Source organism: Rhinatrema bivittatum, chromosome 13, assembly GCF_901001135.1.
Source record: "Rhinatrema bivittatum chromosome 13, aRhiBiv1.1, whole genome shotgun sequence".
In the NCBI taxonomy this organism is placed as follows: Eukaryota; Metazoa; Chordata; class Amphibia; order Gymnophiona; family Rhinatrematidae; genus Rhinatrema; species Rhinatrema bivittatum.
Window position 1 is genome coordinate 8,440,182 of NC_042627.1, and position 18,321 is coordinate 8,458,502.

General features: G+C 43.4%; 1 protein-coding gene across 1 annotated transcript in view; it reads left to right on the forward strand.

Annotated features, from left to right (window-relative positions):
• Nucleotides 1–18,321, forward strand: part of LOC115074660 (182 kDa tankyrase-1-binding protein-like) — a 75,635-nt gene that overhangs the window by 38,857 nt on the left and 18,457 nt on the right. The window contains exon 6 of the mRNA XM_029574321.1: nucleotides 14,143–15,107. Within this exon, the coding sequence (XP_029430181.1) occupies nucleotides 14,143–15,107 (965 nt within the window). The remainder of the gene's footprint in view (nucleotides 1–14,142; nucleotides 15,108–18,321) is intronic.

An 18,321-nucleotide genomic window follows, 5' to 3' on the forward strand; every position in this document is an offset into this window, starting at 1 on the left:
TAATACCAGTATTGTTCCATGAGACAGGATAGGATGCTCCATTGTCTATGCACCGGACTGCAGTGCTGCCTACTCATCTTATTTTTACTTTACCCATACAGAGAGGTGGTTCTTTAGGAGTGGTGGGATATTATTCACTTATCCCTACCACTCATTAGGGCAGTGTCACCATCCAAATTTCCTTATAATAAATATTTACCGGGAGGCGTGCTATTCTCCGAAAGCATGCTCTAAGGATAGTTACAGTAAGCACAAACACCCCATCGCTGTTCCAGCGATTCACCAGCTCGGAAAATTGTTCCGGTTGAGTTCTCTTCCGGAGCAATTTATAGTACAGGGATAGGGACAAGTGTTTTGATATATCGAATAGAAAAAGTTCATCTAATGACTGAAAAACCATTGGATTTAGGGAATCAGACAGTGATTTAATATAATGTTGAATTTGAAGATAGGGAAATATCTGCTCAGGACCCAATTGATACAAATCCCGAAGTTCCATAAAAGATAGCAATTGACCCTCTGTGTTAAGGATGTGACCCAACTGTGTGATTCCTTTAGCCCTCCACTCTAGGAACCCCTTTGTTTGGGAACCTGGCGAAAAATCCAGATTGCCTTGGATAGGCAATAAATAGGAACAGACTGTCGGAAGTTTCAACAACTTAATAGTCATTATCCACGTTATCCGACAAGGTATTATCGAAGGAGATTGGACCAAAAATGGGGGTAGAGTTATAGCAGGAGCCTGGAGGACATATTGCAAGTCTATAGGGGCTACTAGGGCCTCCTCCGCTCCTTTATTAACATAGAATGGCCCGTTAACCAATCCCCGATGATGCGGAGATTACTAGTCATATTGTAGAAATGTAAGTCCTGTACTCCCAGTCCCCCCTCCCCCCACTGCCCCCTAAGGCCATTCAAGGGAATGCGAGGCTTACCCCCTCTTCACAGGAAAGCACGCAACGTTTTATCAATAATCGATAAATCTGTACTTTTAAGAGTTAAGGGGATATTTTGTAGAACATAAAGCCACTTAGGCAACAGGACCATCTTAAACAAGTTCATCCTACCAATCAGAGACAGAGGCAAGCCCCGCCAAGTCTTTAGTTTGTCTACCATGTAGGTAACCAAAGGAGATATGTTCTCTATATATAAAAAAGCTAGAGAGTTCGGAAGTGTGATCCCTTAGTACTTAAGAGACTTCACAGCCCACTTCAAGGGGAAATTCCCCGGCCATCCCCTTTGCAGGGCTTCTGGAAAAGCCAATGCTTCTGATTTATCTGTATTCAGTCGCAGCCCTGCAAAAAGGCCAAACTCCTGAATGAGCTATAGAAGGGAAGGGAGGGATCGGGCTGGCTCCGTTAGAAAAAGTAAAATATCATCAGCAAACACTGCATACTTAAACATCTCAGCCTGTAACTTTATTCCCCTCACAACCGGAGTAGATTATTTGGCCAAAAGAAGAGGTTCGAGTTGTAATAAAAATAAAAGGGAATAATGGACAACCTTGTCTAATACCCCTGGAAACTGGGAAAAGTTCTGACTGCATGTGATTGGTAAGTATAAGGGCAAAGGGTTCACAATATAGCAACTGGATAGCATCGTAGAAAAAACCTTCAAAACCCATCACTTTTAAAACATGGAATAAGTAGTTCCACTCCACTCTGTCAAATGCTTTCTCTGCATCAAAGCTGATCACTAGATACTAGAGATGTGAATCGGAACTGAAATCCGAACCGATTCTGGTTCCGATTCACATCTATAGAGATGTGAATCGGAACTGAAATCCGAACCGATTCTGGTTCCGATTCACATCTATAGAGATGTGAATCGGAACTGAAATCCGAACCGATTCTGGTTCCGATTCACATCCATACTAGATACAGAGATTCCATTTGTTGGCTCATTGCCATAGCGGCTAATATCTTCCAGATGTTAGTCAGGCCATAGCGTTGTTTAACAAATCCCACTTGTCCCGGGCAAATCAAGGAGGGTATCACCTCGGCTAAACGATCTGCTAAAGTTTTTGCCATCTGCTTCTGATCTGCATTAATTAAGAAGATCGGTCGGTATGAAGCCAATGAATGGGGGTCCTTCCCTGCTTGGCAATCAAAGTAATATGAGCAGTATTAGTATGGGGTGGAAAGCGACCGGTCTGTATTAAAGTAGAAAAGGTGAGAGCGAGTTGTGGTCCCAGTTGAGCTTCCAGACTTTTATTAAATTCTGCAGTGAAGCCGTCTGGGCCTGGGGTCTTAAAATGCTTTGCTTTCTGTATAGCGTGCGTCACCTCTTCAGCCCCCATAGGTCTATTCAACCATTCTTTTTTGCTCCTGGGTGAGGCAGGGCAGATCAAAGCAGGTACAAAACTGATCACACGCCTCCTGATTCCATCCCTCTGACGCATATATGTCAGAGTAGAAGTGCCTAAAATGTGATAAAATGGAAGGGGTGTCTGTAGTATATTACCTGTTCTGGAACGACTAGCTGAAATATGACTAGACCTACGGGTCGCTTTAATTAAATTAGCCATTAACTTCCCCGGTTTATTGCCATACTGATGTAATCGGAACTTATAATAGAGGAGGCTCTTTTTAGCCCTCTGATGCAATAGGATATTTAGAGTGCCCTGAACAGTAATATACTGCTCTCTATCTTTGGGGTGATTAGACCTGGCCAGCCGATGTTTGACTGAGTTCAACTGCACTGAGAGCCAAAATACGGTTATCCAAAGTTTTACGCCTATGGGCCACATAGGAGATAATGTCCCCCTCAGGACCGCTTTGGCTGTATACCAAAAAAGGACTGGATTCTCCTCATTATTCAGACTAACATAGTCCGTCCATTTAGCCAATAAGTAAGCTTTAAATTGTGGATCATCCGCTCGATAGTAAGGGAACCGCCACTGACGTGTAAAGGGGGAGGGGGGAGAGCTGAAGTTGCAGATCCACCCAAATAGGAGCATGATCAGAGATTACTATGTCACCTATTTCAGCAGCATTAATCATAGAGAAGAGGGAACTACCAACCAACAAATAATCAATGCGGGACAAGGTGGCATGTGCCCTAGATAAATGTGTGAAGTCCCGTTCCGTTGGGTGCAAAACCCTCCACGCATCTACCAAGAGGAGGGAGCTCTCCAAGTGCATGAGACCTTTGGTACCCCCAATATCTCTAGGAGAGATCCGTGATTTATCGAGCTGGGGATCTCAAATAGCATTAAAGTCACGCCCCATAATAAAATCCTCAAGGTATGGAAGGAGTCAACATTGAAGGTCTCTATAATAACCTGGATTATAAGTATTAGGGGCATACACATTGCATAAGACCATAGTGTGTTCATAGATCTGAGTTATCAAAATGAGGTACTGCCCCTGATCATCTTTAATTATTTTTTGGACTTCAAAGGGCAAATTCTTATTAAACAAAATTGCCACTCCGGCTTTCTTGGTGGAGGCTGAAGCATAGTATGCATCCCCCACCCATCCTCTACATAGTTTCCCATGCTCCACGTCTGAGATGAGTCTCCCTCAAGAAGGCGATATCGGCCTGTTTCTTTTGGAGATGATGCAGGATTTTCGATCTCTTAATTGGTGAATTTATACCACAGACATTCCAGGAGACTATTCTGGTACCCAGACTAGGAGTCCTGCAATGCACAGAAATGGAATAAATTCATGTTTGAGTGTATTTTAAGGCAGGCACCCTCCCAGTATAGGTCCCACCACTCCGTAACGACACTGGTCTCATAGGCAGACACCTGTGAAATTACAGCACAACAAGGCACACACAGCGTAGTACAGAACAGAAAATGAAAACTTCCCTTGTTATCCCAGTCCTCAGCCACCCAACCCCTCTCCTGTCTATATCCTCTAACCCCTCTTCCTCCCCACTATCGAAGCAATAAACCAGGGAGTCCCTTCAATGCAATCAGCCCTCCCCCCCTAAATCCCACCCCATCCACCACCTTAGAATCAAAAGGTTAAACACACTCTGCAACACATACATACCGGTAGTAGGAGAGAACTATCAACAACCGCAGACACATCAGATAAGCTGACCGATAAAGAAAGTAACCAAAGGTGCCGAGTGAGGGCAAAACCCTCTCTTTCCATCAAGCTTGCTCTGCATAAAGGGCAGTACAACATTACTACTCGCGCAGAAGTTCAGCATAGTATGTTTAGAGGGTAGTGAGGATGCCCACAACTTGCCGCTATCTGAGCACAGTAGGCTTTCACCCACCACTAAGGGTGGAACACTGGCATCCCTCCGATCACCTAGCCCTTATCTGCATCCACCCCCACTGGACTCCTCGGGCTCGGGAGGGGGTGAGAGCTCAGGAAAGTTTTCACATCTTCAGCTTCTGTAAACCGGCGAACTCCCGTAGATGAGGCCACTCGCAGCCTGGCTGGGTAAACTAAAGTGGCCCGAAGACCACCAGCAATCATCTGAGAGCAGAGTGGGGCCGTGAGACGCAGCTTTGCTGCCAAATTAGCGGAGAAGTCCTGGAACACCAACATGTTTTTTTTTAATTCTCATAAGACAGGATTTTCCCCGCCCGAGTGGCCCGCAGAATGTCACCTTTGTGAGCAAAATTCAGAATTTTTGCAGTAACCACTCGTGGTCTGTCCCTCGCTTGGGCCCTAACCGGAGTGCGCTCTCAACTCTCAGTGGGCCCTGAGTATCAGAAATTTCCAGGGCAGAGCTAAGCCACCTCTCTAAAAAAAAACTGGCCAAACTTCCTTCTTCCGGTGACTCAGGCAGCCCCAGGAATCTCAAATTAGATCTTCTTGACCTATTTTCCAGGTCTTCAAGCCTCTCTTCATATCGGGCGGTTGTAGCTTTAAGAGCAGCAAGGTCGGACTCCGAATCGCAGCAGCCATCTTGGATGTCCGACCCTTGCTGCTCTAACTCAGAGAAGCGGCTTTCATAACCTGCAAACGCCACGGAGAGCTCAGTAAGTTTATTTAATATGTTTCTGAGTTCGGGGCCCAGAGTTTCGGCTATTGCCATTTTTAAATCAGTCACCGCCATGGTGGAAGTTGACAGCGCCAATTCCGGCGCCATATTGGATGGCTCTACAGCACCACGGGGCCGCTCCTTCTCCTTGTCTTTTTTTATTTATTCGTGAGGCCATCGCTGGAACCAACCTGTGCTCTGATGCTTTAGCGGTCGGGTCAGCCCATTTTGGTCAGCTAAAAATGCAAATTGTGGGCCATGGTTGGGGCCGGATCGCGGAGGTCGAGCACCGCGAAGGGAACTCGCGTCTTCCCTCGACACTGCATCCTGTTTTTTCATTTTTATAAAATAAGTGCCTTATCTATTTTTGTCTAGCATCCTTCCCCCTCTCTCTCATTTACCCAAAGCCTCCCTCTTCCTTTGGTAATGATTCCGGCCCAGCGCTCCCTCCTACAGTGGGGGATTTGCAGGAGCATTTCCCTTATAAAACAGTGCCCCCCCCCCCAATCTCTTCCACCCCTGACCTGAATCCCCCTCCTTTTTTACCCCTGCCCAGCAGCATCCACCCCCACTCTCTTCAGCAATTCTCTTCCACCTCTGGCTCACATCTGGTCACATCTGCACCCAGGCCAGGGAATCGTCTATAGGCAGGTAATGGCGTGAGGCCCCTTTTGTAGCTGAAATGCATGACTCATTTGTTTTAAACTTTATATTTATAAATTGCAATAGGGAATGTTGGTGCCTTTAGATCAGATATTTCATTCCTTGGCTTGGCTGGGATCGCTTGGGTCAGTTTCTTTTTTTTTTTGCGTCTCCTTTCCCGCAGAGCCAGATGGGGGTTTGGGATGCCAAACGGGTGTTGCACTTCATCTGCAGAAGGGAGGGAAGGCAGCTGACGCCTCTGTGGTGACACTGAGGGTTAGTTTCTGAGCGACATTTCTTCAGCCCTCAGGTTGGCTAACTATCCCTGAGTCTTTGGCGCAGTCATCTGGGGAGGAGGCCTGTAGGAAAAATAGGGAACCCATCCCAGAAATTCAGGGGGAAGTGCAGCGAATATTTAAAATAAAATACCAACAACATAGAAAAACACATAGCCAAGGACAGAAACCTTGATTTATATGGTCTCCATGACAACCATGGCTAAACAGCCCTAACGGCATAGCTTTTAGTCAGACTGAAGACATTTGCCTATTTGTTCAGCTGCTTTCTAGACAAACATTGATTTTGGATTCCTGTCGCTATTGATATTAATTGAAAAAAATGATTTATAATTGGGCTGGACTTGGAGGCTCAGTGCGTATGCTGCCTTAGGGGAGGGACCTGGGTTGGATTTACAGGTCAGATCTTCTGCTCCTTGAGTTGGCCAGGGTCGGGGATGCTGCAGAGGCAGCATTCATAGTCCCTGGTCAGCTTGGAGGTTTCGGTAGGACCAGCTGAGAACTGTCACAGCAATGACTGGGTTAGGTGAGGTGGGAGTGGATGTAAAATAGGGAATAGTTGTGAATGAAGGCTTCTGGTGCCCGATCTCAGACTTGCTTCTGACTGAGCTGGAAGTCCAGACGAGCAAAGGGAAACCGCCAAGCCAAAAAAAAAAGAAAATATTTATAATTTTATTTTTAAACACTTCTATGGAAAAATTCCTCAGTTAGATCTAATGGAAGGCTGTCCCTAAGCCTTATAATCCAGATTGCATAAAATATATCTCTTGATCTAAGTACATTTATCATTGACCAGTTTTAACCACTACCCTTTCTAGCCTCTCGAGATACAATTACTTTATTCCCACTTATACGTTTTGTTGCTGTGTAAACTTCTTCAGTTTGGCTGTAAGTGATGACTGCAGTAAAGGAAACTGACCAGAGATGCGTTCATTATAACAACAGAGATGTTTTGGTGAAGTACTTGAGAAGGAAACAGAATTTAAGGAAATGTTGTTTATATTAGGGTACTGAGTAAAACTGAGTTCCATCTCCATTCTCATCCTTTGCTGGAAGTAAAGAACATAAAATATGCCACAGTACGTCAGACCCAAGGGTCCATCAAGCCCGGTATCCTGTCTCCAACAGCAGCCAATCCAAGTCACAAGTACCTGGCAAGTATCCAAACATTAAATAGATCCCATGCTACCAATGGAGGAGTGGCTAGTGGTTAGAGCAGCGGGTTATGACCCAGGGGAACTAGCAGTGAAATCCTGCTGTAGCTCCTTGTGACTTCGGGTAAGTCACTTTAACCTCAGTTGCCTCAGGTACAAAATTAGACTGAAAGCCCTGTGGGGATAGGGAAATGCCTATAACTATAGTACCTGAATGTAATCCACTTTGAAGTCCTGAAAAGCAGACTATAAAAATCTAACAGGCCGATACAGTACAGTGCGCTCCGGTGGAGTGCACTGTTAACCAGCATTTGGACGCGCGTTTTCGACACGCTAGCTTTACCCCTTATTCAGTAAGGGGTAATAGCGCATCGAAAACGCGCGTCCAACCCCCCCCCGAGACTAATAGCGCCCGCACATTTTACTTTAAGAAATTAGCGCCTACCCAAAGGTAGGCGTTAATTTCTGCCGGCGCTGAGGGAAGGCCCCAAAAGTTAAAAAAAAAGTTTAAAAAAAAAAATTTTAAATGGGCCTGCGGCTCGTGGGTTGAAAACCGGACGCTCAATTTTGCCGGTATCCGGTTTCCGAACCCTTGGCTGTCAGTGGGTTTGAGAACCAACGCTGGCAAACTTGAGCGTCGGCTGTCAAACTCGCTGACAGCCGCCGCTTCCATCAAAAAAGAGGTGCTAGGGACGCGCTAGTGTCCCTAGCGCCTCTTTTTAATGCGGGCCCTAATTTAAATAAATTAAGTTACTGAATCGCACGCACAGGAGTGTGGCCTGTGCGCGCACCAGGAGAGCGGGCGCTCGCCTGCTGTCCTGCGTGGTTTACTGTATCGGCCCGTAAATAAACAATGCAGGCAGCAAGCAGTGGCTATTCCCTATTGATTAATAGCAGTTTATGGACTTCTCCTCCAGGAACTTATCCAAACTGTTTTTAAACCCAGCTGCACTAGCTGCCTTAACCACTTCCTATGGCAACAAATTCCAGAGCTTAATTGTGCATTGAGTGAAAAAAGAATTTTCTCCAATTTGTTTTAAATGAGCTACTTTCTAACTTCATGGAGTGCCTCCTAGTTCTTGCATTATCTGAAAGAGTAAATAACCATTTCACATGTACCCATTCAAGTCTTTTCATGAATTTGTAAACCTCAGCTGTCTCTTCTCCAAACTGAATAGCCCTAACTTCTGTAGCCTTTTTTCATAGGGGAGTAGTTCCATTCTGTTTTATCATTTTGGTTGCCCTTCTCTGTACTTTCTCCAGTGCAACTAAATCTTTTTTGAGATGCACCGACCAGAATTGCACACAGTATTCAAGGTGTGGTCTAATCATGGAGCGATACAGAAGCTTTATGACATCCTTCATTTTATTTGCCATTCCCTTCCTAATAATTCCTAACATTCTGTTTGCTTTTTTGACTACGGCAGCACACTGAGCTGATGATTTCAATATAATATCAATTGTGACGCCCAGATCTTTTTCTTGGGTGGTAACTCTTAAAACGGTACCTAATTTCATGTAGTTATTTTTCCCTATATGCCTCACCTTGCATTTCTCCACATTATATTTCATCTGTCATATGGATGTCCAATCTTCCAGCCTCCTGCAATTTATCACAATTTGCTTGTGATTTAACTACTCTGAATAATTTGGTGTCATCTGCAAATTTGATCACCTCACTTGTACCACTTTCCAGATCATTTATAAATATATTAAAAAGCACCAGTCCAAGTACAGATCCCTGAGGCACTCCACGGATTACCTTTTTCCACTGTGAAAACAGACCGTTTAATCCTACTCTCTGTTTCCTGTCTTTTAACCAGTTTGCAATCCACAAAAGGACATTGCCTCCTATCCCATGACATTTTAGATTTCTTAGAAGCCTCTCATGAGGGACTCTGTCGAATACCTTCTGAAAATCCAGATACACCACATCTACCGTTTCACTTTTATCCATATGCTTATTCACACCTTCAAAAAAAATGTAGCAAATTTGTGAGGCAAGACTTCCCTTGGTTAATTCATGCTGGCTGTGTTTCATAAAATCATGCCTGTCTATATGTTCTTTGATTTTATTCTTTGTAATAGTTTCCACGATTTTTCCCAGGACTGAAGTCAGGCTCACCAGTCTATAGTTACCCTGATCACCTCTGGAGCCCTATTTATATATTGGGGGTTACATGGACTACTTTCCAGTCTTCAGGTTGAACGGATGATTTTAATGATAGGTTACAGATGTGAAATTTCATTTTTTAGTTCTTACAGAACCCTGGAACATATAACATCTGGTCAAGATGATTTGTTACTCTACAATTTGTCAATCTGGCCTACTACATCTTTCTACTTCACCATGATTTGGGTCAGTTCATCTGAATCGTCACCTTTGAAACCTGTCTCCAGAATGGGTTTTTCCTCAACATGTTTGTCTTAAAGGTTCAGCTTTTTATTTGGGCATAAGAGCAATCTTTTCTCCTGTAATAATGCTTAAAGCCAACAGCTGTGGAGAAAACAAACATCTTTTATTAAAATGCTACAAAATAATATAACCTTGGAGAGACAGCATGTTATGCAAAACACCGAAATAACACTCGAGCGATTTTACTGATAGCAAGACTACATATAGGATTTCTACACTTGTTTCATCCACTCCTAAACTAGATTATATAATATCCAAAATTTCTGTTTGGTTTCCTCTTATAAACAAATAATCTGAATGCACATATGGTAATTTGCTCTTGGCTTCCATGTTAACCTCATTTATATAAGAGAGAGGATAATTATCTATGGCTCGCAATTAAATGGAATGTAAACTGGCCTTGTATCTGTTCAAAAATATTCTATAACCTTATAGTTCAGCATCTTTTACCTAACTTATAGTGTCTTTTTGTCTAGGAAAACAAGTATAATGCTGAAGCTATAATTTTGTTAGTATTTAACTGCCTGTGATCAAAAAATCAAAAACTTAGGAGAACAAGAATAATGGCTTTATGTGTGACAAGTTAAAAAGTGTTTCACTGCTTCTTCATCGCTTTCATGTCTGTGATGGGGCTGTAAACACCACAATAATGCCCCCCTTTTCATCATTTTCATGATGACACATAAGCTTCAATAATTGGTGTCCCCTCTGTGGCTTGGGTGGTCCCAGGATGTTTCTATCCTAGGAGCTATAGATAGCCTGGGCCATACTCATCGTAGGACAGAGGATACAGCATATATAGTATTTTGAGGTCTTTAGTTTACTGAAAGTTTGAGGCCTGTTCATGTATGAATTCATTTCCTGTGAGGAGTGATTATGATTCTGCTTTTCCATTGTTGCACTGCATAATACAGTCGGGCTTGTTGTGGTTACCAGAGCACGTCTGTGAGTGAGAGAGAACGAGTGAGCCAATGAGCATATGTTTGAGCAAGAGGACTATTTAAGCCAGTGGGCCTATGTGTGAGTATAAAAGAGTCAGTGAACATGTATGTGAGTATAAAAGAGAGCGATTGAGTCAATGAACATGTGTGTGAGCATGTATATGAGAGAGCAAATGAGCCAGTGAGCATGTGTGTGATACAGTGAGCTTGTCTGTGAAAGAGAGCATGTGAGCCAGTGAGCATGTATGAGAGACATGTGATCTAGTGAGCACGTTTGAGAGAGAATGTAAGGGAGTTTGTGTGAGAATGAACATGTATATTAGAGAGAGAAGAAAGTTATGCATATCTCCCACCCCTATGACAATCTCAGGGTGACTGGAATCTAAAGTTCCCAGATACAGAGAGCAGGGTTATTTATTTCAGCTTTAATTTTAATTATTGGGGGTGTTTGCTGTGTCTGCTATTTTGAAATATTTTATCGATGTTTGGGAAATTAAAAAAACAATGTAATATGTTTGTAATCATCGGATGATCTTGTCATCAGCTGTTTTGAAATATTTATTCTTTTTATGAGTTTGGTTTTACTGTTATGATTGCTGCTTTATATTTCTTGATGTTATTGTTTGATGTTTAGTGAGGAATGATATTTGTTTTTCCATTCCATACAGAGTCTGGCTTGTTGCGGTTTCAAGTTCAGTTTTTGTCTGCATGTTTCTATTTATACTTTATTATCTCTTCATTTTGTATTTGGTGAGGGTCTGTCTGTTTTCTACATGTATGGCTAAGCTGAGGTATTCTGCTAAGTAAACTTGTGGTGTGGCCCCAACTGATTTGCATGGATGGAATGGGGGTCTACAGGTTTGTTTATTCACTGCTGGTCTAGAGTAGGCTCTATTTCTTAGTTATTTAGAAAAAATGTGATGTTTGTTTTGGAGATATTTGGGCTTAATTTTGCCGGGTTTCAGAGTTGGCTTGGCGTGTTGATGCATGTGCTGCAGAGAAAGTGCACAAGGGAGTAAGATACACTGTGGGCGGGTTTTGAAAAATTCCCCCGGGCTGAGATTTTCCTGCAATCCGCCCCTGTGACAAGCTACGGCTTTTTTTGTTTTATCATTGCAGCTAGGCCCAGGCTTCCGACCCTCCCCTGCAGCTTCCTCATCTCAGCAACGAGATGAGGTGAGCAGGTCTGGCCAGGGTTGGAAAGGGGAAGAGGTAGAGGCTCCTGGTGGGTAACATATTAAATGACAACAGATGAAGACAATAGTGGTCCATCCCGTCTGCCTAGCAAGGTAGGAGAGAGATGGGGAGAGGGTGAAAGCCTGAGGGAAACCCTAGAGAGAGAAAGGGTAGCCTTAGGGTCAGAATGTAAGGCTTAGGGGACAGAGACTGCTGCTTGCCTCTATTGTGCTTTTCTTCCATGATTGTATCCTAGATTTTTACACTTGTGGTTTTATAATTTTTTTTAAAATGTTTCACAACATTCATATTATGTTTAATTATTTATTTAAAAATGTATATTCCACCATCTACAATGCTAATTGGGTTACAACTGAACCCGCATAATAACAATATAAAAGAAACAAACATACATTCAAAAATTCAATTCAATAGTAAAATGAACCTACACATAGAACTCTTCTGGTATGACTAAATACCTGGGAAAACTGTAAACCCTTCAGCTTTTTTCTGAACAAGTAGTCCGTCTCTTTCTGAAGAGTACTCCCCATCAGAGGACCTGCAGCCGATAATGCTCTATTTCAGGTCCCCTGAAGACCGAGCGTATGGACTGAGAGTACTGTCAATAGGGCCTTCCCAGAAGAACGTAAGGGACAAGATCTTTTTTTAAATACCATAGGCCATCCCAATGGATACACTTTTTTATGAGGATTTTGAACTGAATCCGCGCACACTGTGGTAACCAGCACAGGGTCTCTCAAGCAAGGCGTAATCCCATTGCAGAATTTACTGCCACAGATCAGCTGCATTCTCTGCTAATAGCAGCACCTGTAGCAGTGCTTTGGGAAGGCCTAGATAGAAAACCATTATAGGAATAGATAGTTCTAAAGACTAGGGCCTGTACAATTCTATGAAATCAGCTTTCTTCGGAATATATTTCAGCCACCTTACCAAGCGTAGCTTATAGAAAGCAGAGACTGCTAAAAGATTTAATTGGATTCTTAAAAGATAAAATTGAGTATAGGAGCATCCCAAGGTCTCTTACTGTTGCAGAAATGGGGAAATAAACTATCTATAACCCGTTCTTAATTGGAACAGGTCACCTGGGGACGAGGAACAGCCCAACCATAAAACCTTGATAATTTTAACACCAGCATATTAGACTCCTTTCAGGACCTTACACTCTCTATTCTTCTGCAAAGTGATACAGAGCAGGACGCCCCATCCAGATCCCAAGGGAAAAAAAAGCTCAATGTCATCAGTATGTAGTTGGTACAGGACCTTACAAAAATGACAAAAGCTTACACAAAGGTTGCATGTAGATGTTGAAAAGAACAGCAGGCAGCAAAACGTCTTGAGGAATTCCAGACTCTGGCAGCCGATGGAGAAAGGTACATTCAGGCTAATGCATAGCTTTACCCACACTCAAATGCTCATTTTGTGAGCATAAATCTGCCAATGCAGTAAGGAGTTTTACACTTACAAAATGTATGTTCTAAATTGGGAGGACTGCTTAGCGCCCTCACATGGAAATCTTGTGTAGGTGAGGGCATCAAGCAGTATTCCTCGACGCAGGGAGGAGTACTGGCCAAATGTGGTCTTTCTTAGCACTGGAAACTTAACTCCTGGGTCAGGGATGGAATTCAGTTTCCAGTGCTGGCATTTAAAACCCTCTAAAGGAAAAAAATTAAAAATTAAAAAAAAATCTGAACTTATCTGACTACTTCTGTCAATTACCTGGATAACTGTATAGTTCTCTGGATAACTGTACACTTCTCTGGATAACTGTATGCTTATCTGGATAACTGTACACTTCTCTGGATAAGTAGTGGTTGAGGCTAATGGGACTCCATCATCCTGTCAAGAACATTTTACACTCAATGCACTTTTTAAACTTGCAATGCATTTGCATAACATTAGGTTACTGCATTTGGAGTTAAAAAAATCTTTCAAGCTAAGCATTAAAACTGTACGTTGAAATCCAGCACAGTGTCTTAACCCGCAGATTATCTCATCGCCCTTCGAGTGAGAGCCTCCCTCCCTGCTGCATCTTACCAGCCAAAAGGGAAATAAACCAAGAGAACCCCATCTTAGAGAGCCCAGCTGAGCATTAATGCTCTATCAGGATCTCAGGTCAGGTGGTGTCATCCAGGCAGACCAAAAGCAAAGTCTGGCCTTTAATATTAATCACATCCAATGAAATTCAGCAACTGCACCAACAAGGTTTCATTGCCGTGCTTGATATGGAATCGGCACAGAAAATCATCAGGGACGTTGTGCATTTCCAAAAAACTCTTTCAGTTGTATCAAAACCCATTTCTCTATGAGCTTCCCCAAAGTAGAGCTATTGAAGATTGGGCAATAGTTTGATGAATCTGTAAGGGGTAAGGCTGGATTTTGACTGCTCTGCTTGGTAATGCTCACCTTGCTCAGATTTGTTTAGTCAGCCATAGTCTGCTGTGCACGTTCACACTTACTGTCTGCACACCACACAGTTTCACACTTGATCTGAGTTACTTGATTCATTAATAATATAAACTTCCTTGTTTCTCTTTATCTCCCAGGGCCTGCTTGGCTGGTCACAGAAGGACCTGAGGAGTGAATTTGGTGTTGGAGGGCCAGAGCAGATAAGTAATTCTGATAGTAGAAAAAGAGTGTGGGACAATGAGTTTAGTATTGGAGGGACCCATCAGAGTAGCGACTTTAGTATAGCGCAGATGGATCCGAATAATGACTATGATATTGCCAAGAGGGTGTGGGAAACAGATTTTGATAGACAAAACACAGACCAGAGCAAAAAATTTGATACTAAAGAGTCAGATGTGAACAGGGAATTTGGCATTGTAGAAGCAGGCAGAGACAGGGAATTTGGCATTGGAGACAGGGAATTTAGTGTTGGAGAAACAGGCAGAGAGAGGGAATTTGGCGTTGGAGAAGCAGGCAGAGACAGGGAATTTGGTGTTGGAGAAGCGGGCAGAGACATGGAATTTAGTGTTGGAGAAGCGGGCAGAGACAGGGAATTTGGCGTTGGAGAAGCAGGCAGAGACAGGGAATTTGGCATTGGAGAGGCAAGCAGGGACAGGGAGTTTGGCATTGGAGAGGCAAGCAGGGACAGGGAGTTTGGGGCCGGTGAGGCGGGCAGGGAGTTTGTTTTTGGAGAAGTGGGCAAGGACAGGGAGGTTATCATTGGAGAAGTGGACAGGGAGTTTGGAACCAAAGAAGCAAACAAGGACAGGGAGTTTGGTGTTGGAGAGGTAAGCAGGGACAGGGAGTTTGGTGTTGGAGAGGTGAGCAGGGACAGGGAGTTTGGTGTTGGAGAGGTGGGCTTGGACAAGGAGTTTGGCGTACACGGTCTAGACAAAGACGGTGTGTTACAAGGATCAAATCGTCGTGATGAGTTTTGTATACCAGGATCAGATCTGAGTAATACATTGGAAACCAGGAACATGGACAAAACCAGCCTCCCTGAGACAGACAGGTCTGATTTCCCTGTTGCTTTCACACAAGACCCCAGCAGCTCAGCATTCAGGTAAGGCAGAAATCCTTTCTCATCTTGAAGAAGGGACCCTGGTGGGTCAGGCTCTCTGCATTTTCTTCTTTGTCATCATTTATTCCAATATATATATAACTGGGGCAAGGATAAAAGGGCGTTTTGGGATGCATGCAATTACATGGTCAACTTAGCTGGTTTTCAGCTTTTTCTATAGGTTAGCAGGCTGAATTAAGCATGATCTGTGGGGTGATGTCATCTGGCGGCACCGAATGGACTCATTGCTCCAATCTAGTAGAGTGTTGCCTCAGAGCCTCCTCAATCTTTTTTTTTTATGTGCATTTGCTGTGCATTTTAATGTCGGTATAGAAAAACTGTTAAATAAAATAAATAAATAAATTTATTCAAGCTAGAGTACAGACAGTTTCTCAATCTTTCTTCTCTTTTTCTAAAACTTTTTGCCTTTATCTTTTATTGTTGTCTTGCTTTGACAACACATCACACCACACTACGTCAGTACTTTTAAGTGCTACCAACTTTAAAAATAAATTGAAAAAAGAGCATAAACAGAACCTTCTGGAAGACATTGATGTCTGCCAAAAAGAAGCCCAGAGTAAGTGATTTCAAATCATGCAGCTGTGGACAGATAATGTCCATCACAGGTGGTCATAACCTCTATCATCATTGCTTGGGTCTGGAACATGACCTTCCAGATTGCCTGGCCTGTAGTCCGATGTGCCCGCGGTCTCAGTGTTCCCGGGCCAAAAAGACTGAAGGGTTGCATTGCTCTTCCAGAGAGAGTAAATCCTCCACCCAGCGTGCAACCATCTTTGTCTCTCCAGCCAGCATTTCAAGTGACCATTCTTCCAAAACACCTGAAGTGTGTCGAAGGCAAGGTGGAAGCAGACTATATATTAGCCCCATGTCGAAGAAGCATCGAGATGGGTCAAGAGCATTGGCGCTTGCATTGTAAGCATAGAATCCTTCAGTACCATAGGTGAAACATGATGCGTCGAAGCATGGTTTATTGAAGCACATCGCATTCAGTGCACCTGATGAAGGGCGCATAAGAGCACCTGACGCAAAGCATTGAGCATTGTTCACACGTTCTGGAACATTGAAGCACACGACCAACAATGCATCATACTATCTGAAGCTTGGAGCACTGAGACACACTCCCGGTGCATCTGTGTCGCCATAGCGTTCAAGAAATGGTTTGACGCACTCTGAGGATGCGGCGATGCATTTATTGATGTAGACACAAGGTCATCAACCCTCCTTGATGCACTCTACATCATCTTTGCATCTCAGTTCCAAGAAGTCTGCAAAGAAAAAACACCTTGCACAACTTCCTTCTGTGGAAACACAGGACCAACAGATGTCCTCTGCAAGTCTGGAAGACTGTAACATTCTGAAAACAGCATTGCCTTCTCGTCTTTTAGCCAGACAGCCACTCAATCCGATGGAAACTTTCTGTCTTCCACCTCCCATCATCAGGGTGCTTAGCTGTCTCTCAGCTTCTCGCACATGGGTTGTGTCTTGAAACACCTGATTTGGTCAGCTTGATTCTTCCAATAGACTACATATAGATCCTCAGGAATTCATCCTAGTGCGAGAGGAAGATGTTCCCCCTTCAGCACCTGCTCAGAAGGTCCCAAGTTCTCTTGAGCGAAATAATTAGGGTTTTTTTGGGGGGTTTTTTGCTATTTTTCCAGCAGAGCCATTCTCCGAGTATCCACTGTTGCCTCCACTCCTGACTCTTTAGTCACATTCATTGGACTTGAATGTGGTCTCGGGAGCTCCTCCACTTCCTACCCCCTCTAATTCATCACAGATTCTTCTCGTTCAGAAAGCAGATCTCTGCCTCGGCCATCTCCGCTCTAGCCACACTATCCATCCCTCTCACCTTGATCACTTCCGGACAGCCATCCCCAGGAAACTCTATGGGCATTCCTTCCAACTTGCCACCTTTCAGCAAGGATGCCTTCAAATGGTGAAGATATTCTCACTGGTGTACTTAGAATTCCCTAGATCCTTTCTTATGTAAACTTCAACATCTCTTGTCTTACCCCCCCCCCCCCCCCATCTTTTATTGAAGTCTGGCCTGACTACTTCTGTCAGAGTATCCTTGAGTGCAATTGCGTTCTACCATTTTAAAGTAGACAGTGGATCAGTCTCACAGCATCTGTGATGTTTCTAACGTGCCCCGGTATATAAAAATCCTTTAAATAAATAAATAAATAAATCTGTTGGTATCCAGATTCATGAAGGGTTTTTTGCACATTAATCCACCAAACTGGATGCCAGCAGTCCCTTGGGATCTTAATATAGTGCTCACTCATCTAATGAGGCCACCTTTGAACTGCTGGACATGACGTCTCTCAAATATCTTATATGGAATAGTCTTTTTGGTCACTGTAATTTCTGCTCGCCAAGTTAGTGAACTGCAAGGCCTAGTGCACTATCCTCCTTACCTTCAGTTCTTCCATGATAAAGTGGTTTTTCACATGCACCCTAAATTCCTACCAAAGCTTGTCTCTCAGCATTTCATCTTATACTTCCAATATTTTCCCCGTCCTCACATTCACAATGGAGAAAAGTTTTTTCATACATGGACTTCTAAACACTCGTCTCGCCTACAACAAACATACAGCCTCACTGTAAATCATCGCAACTGTTTGTTTCCTACGATCCCAACAGACCTGGGCATTGTTGTGGCAAAACACACCTCTTCTAACTGGATCCAAAACTATTACTCCGCTGTAGGACTGGATCTAGATAATCCAGTTAAGGCTCAACAGATATGAGTTATGGCCTCTTCTATCACCAACTTACGGAAAGTACCTCACAAAGATGTTTGTAAAGCTCCTACGTAGTTATCCGTACAGTCTCTCTACTGCCTGGACAGTCTAACAGCATCTGACAATGCAGTGGGAAAGGTTGTACTGCATAATGTACTTTTGCAATAGCCTACTCTCCATGAAGGGGCTGGGTTGCTTACTAGGTAACCGCTTTGCTGTAACTCTCAGCTTGGGGCTCCCCACAGATCATGGCTAATTCAGCCTGCTTATCGAGGGAAAAAGCAAGTTTGCTTACTGTAAACAGTGTTTTCTATAAATAGCAGGATGAATTAACCATGAGATGACCACTCTCCTCCTTGGAGAGTCAACTATTTGCCTAGTAGGCTCAGAAACAGACTGAGGCAACACCTGCACGGGAACTGTCACACATGCTCACTAGAGCTTAAAGCTTT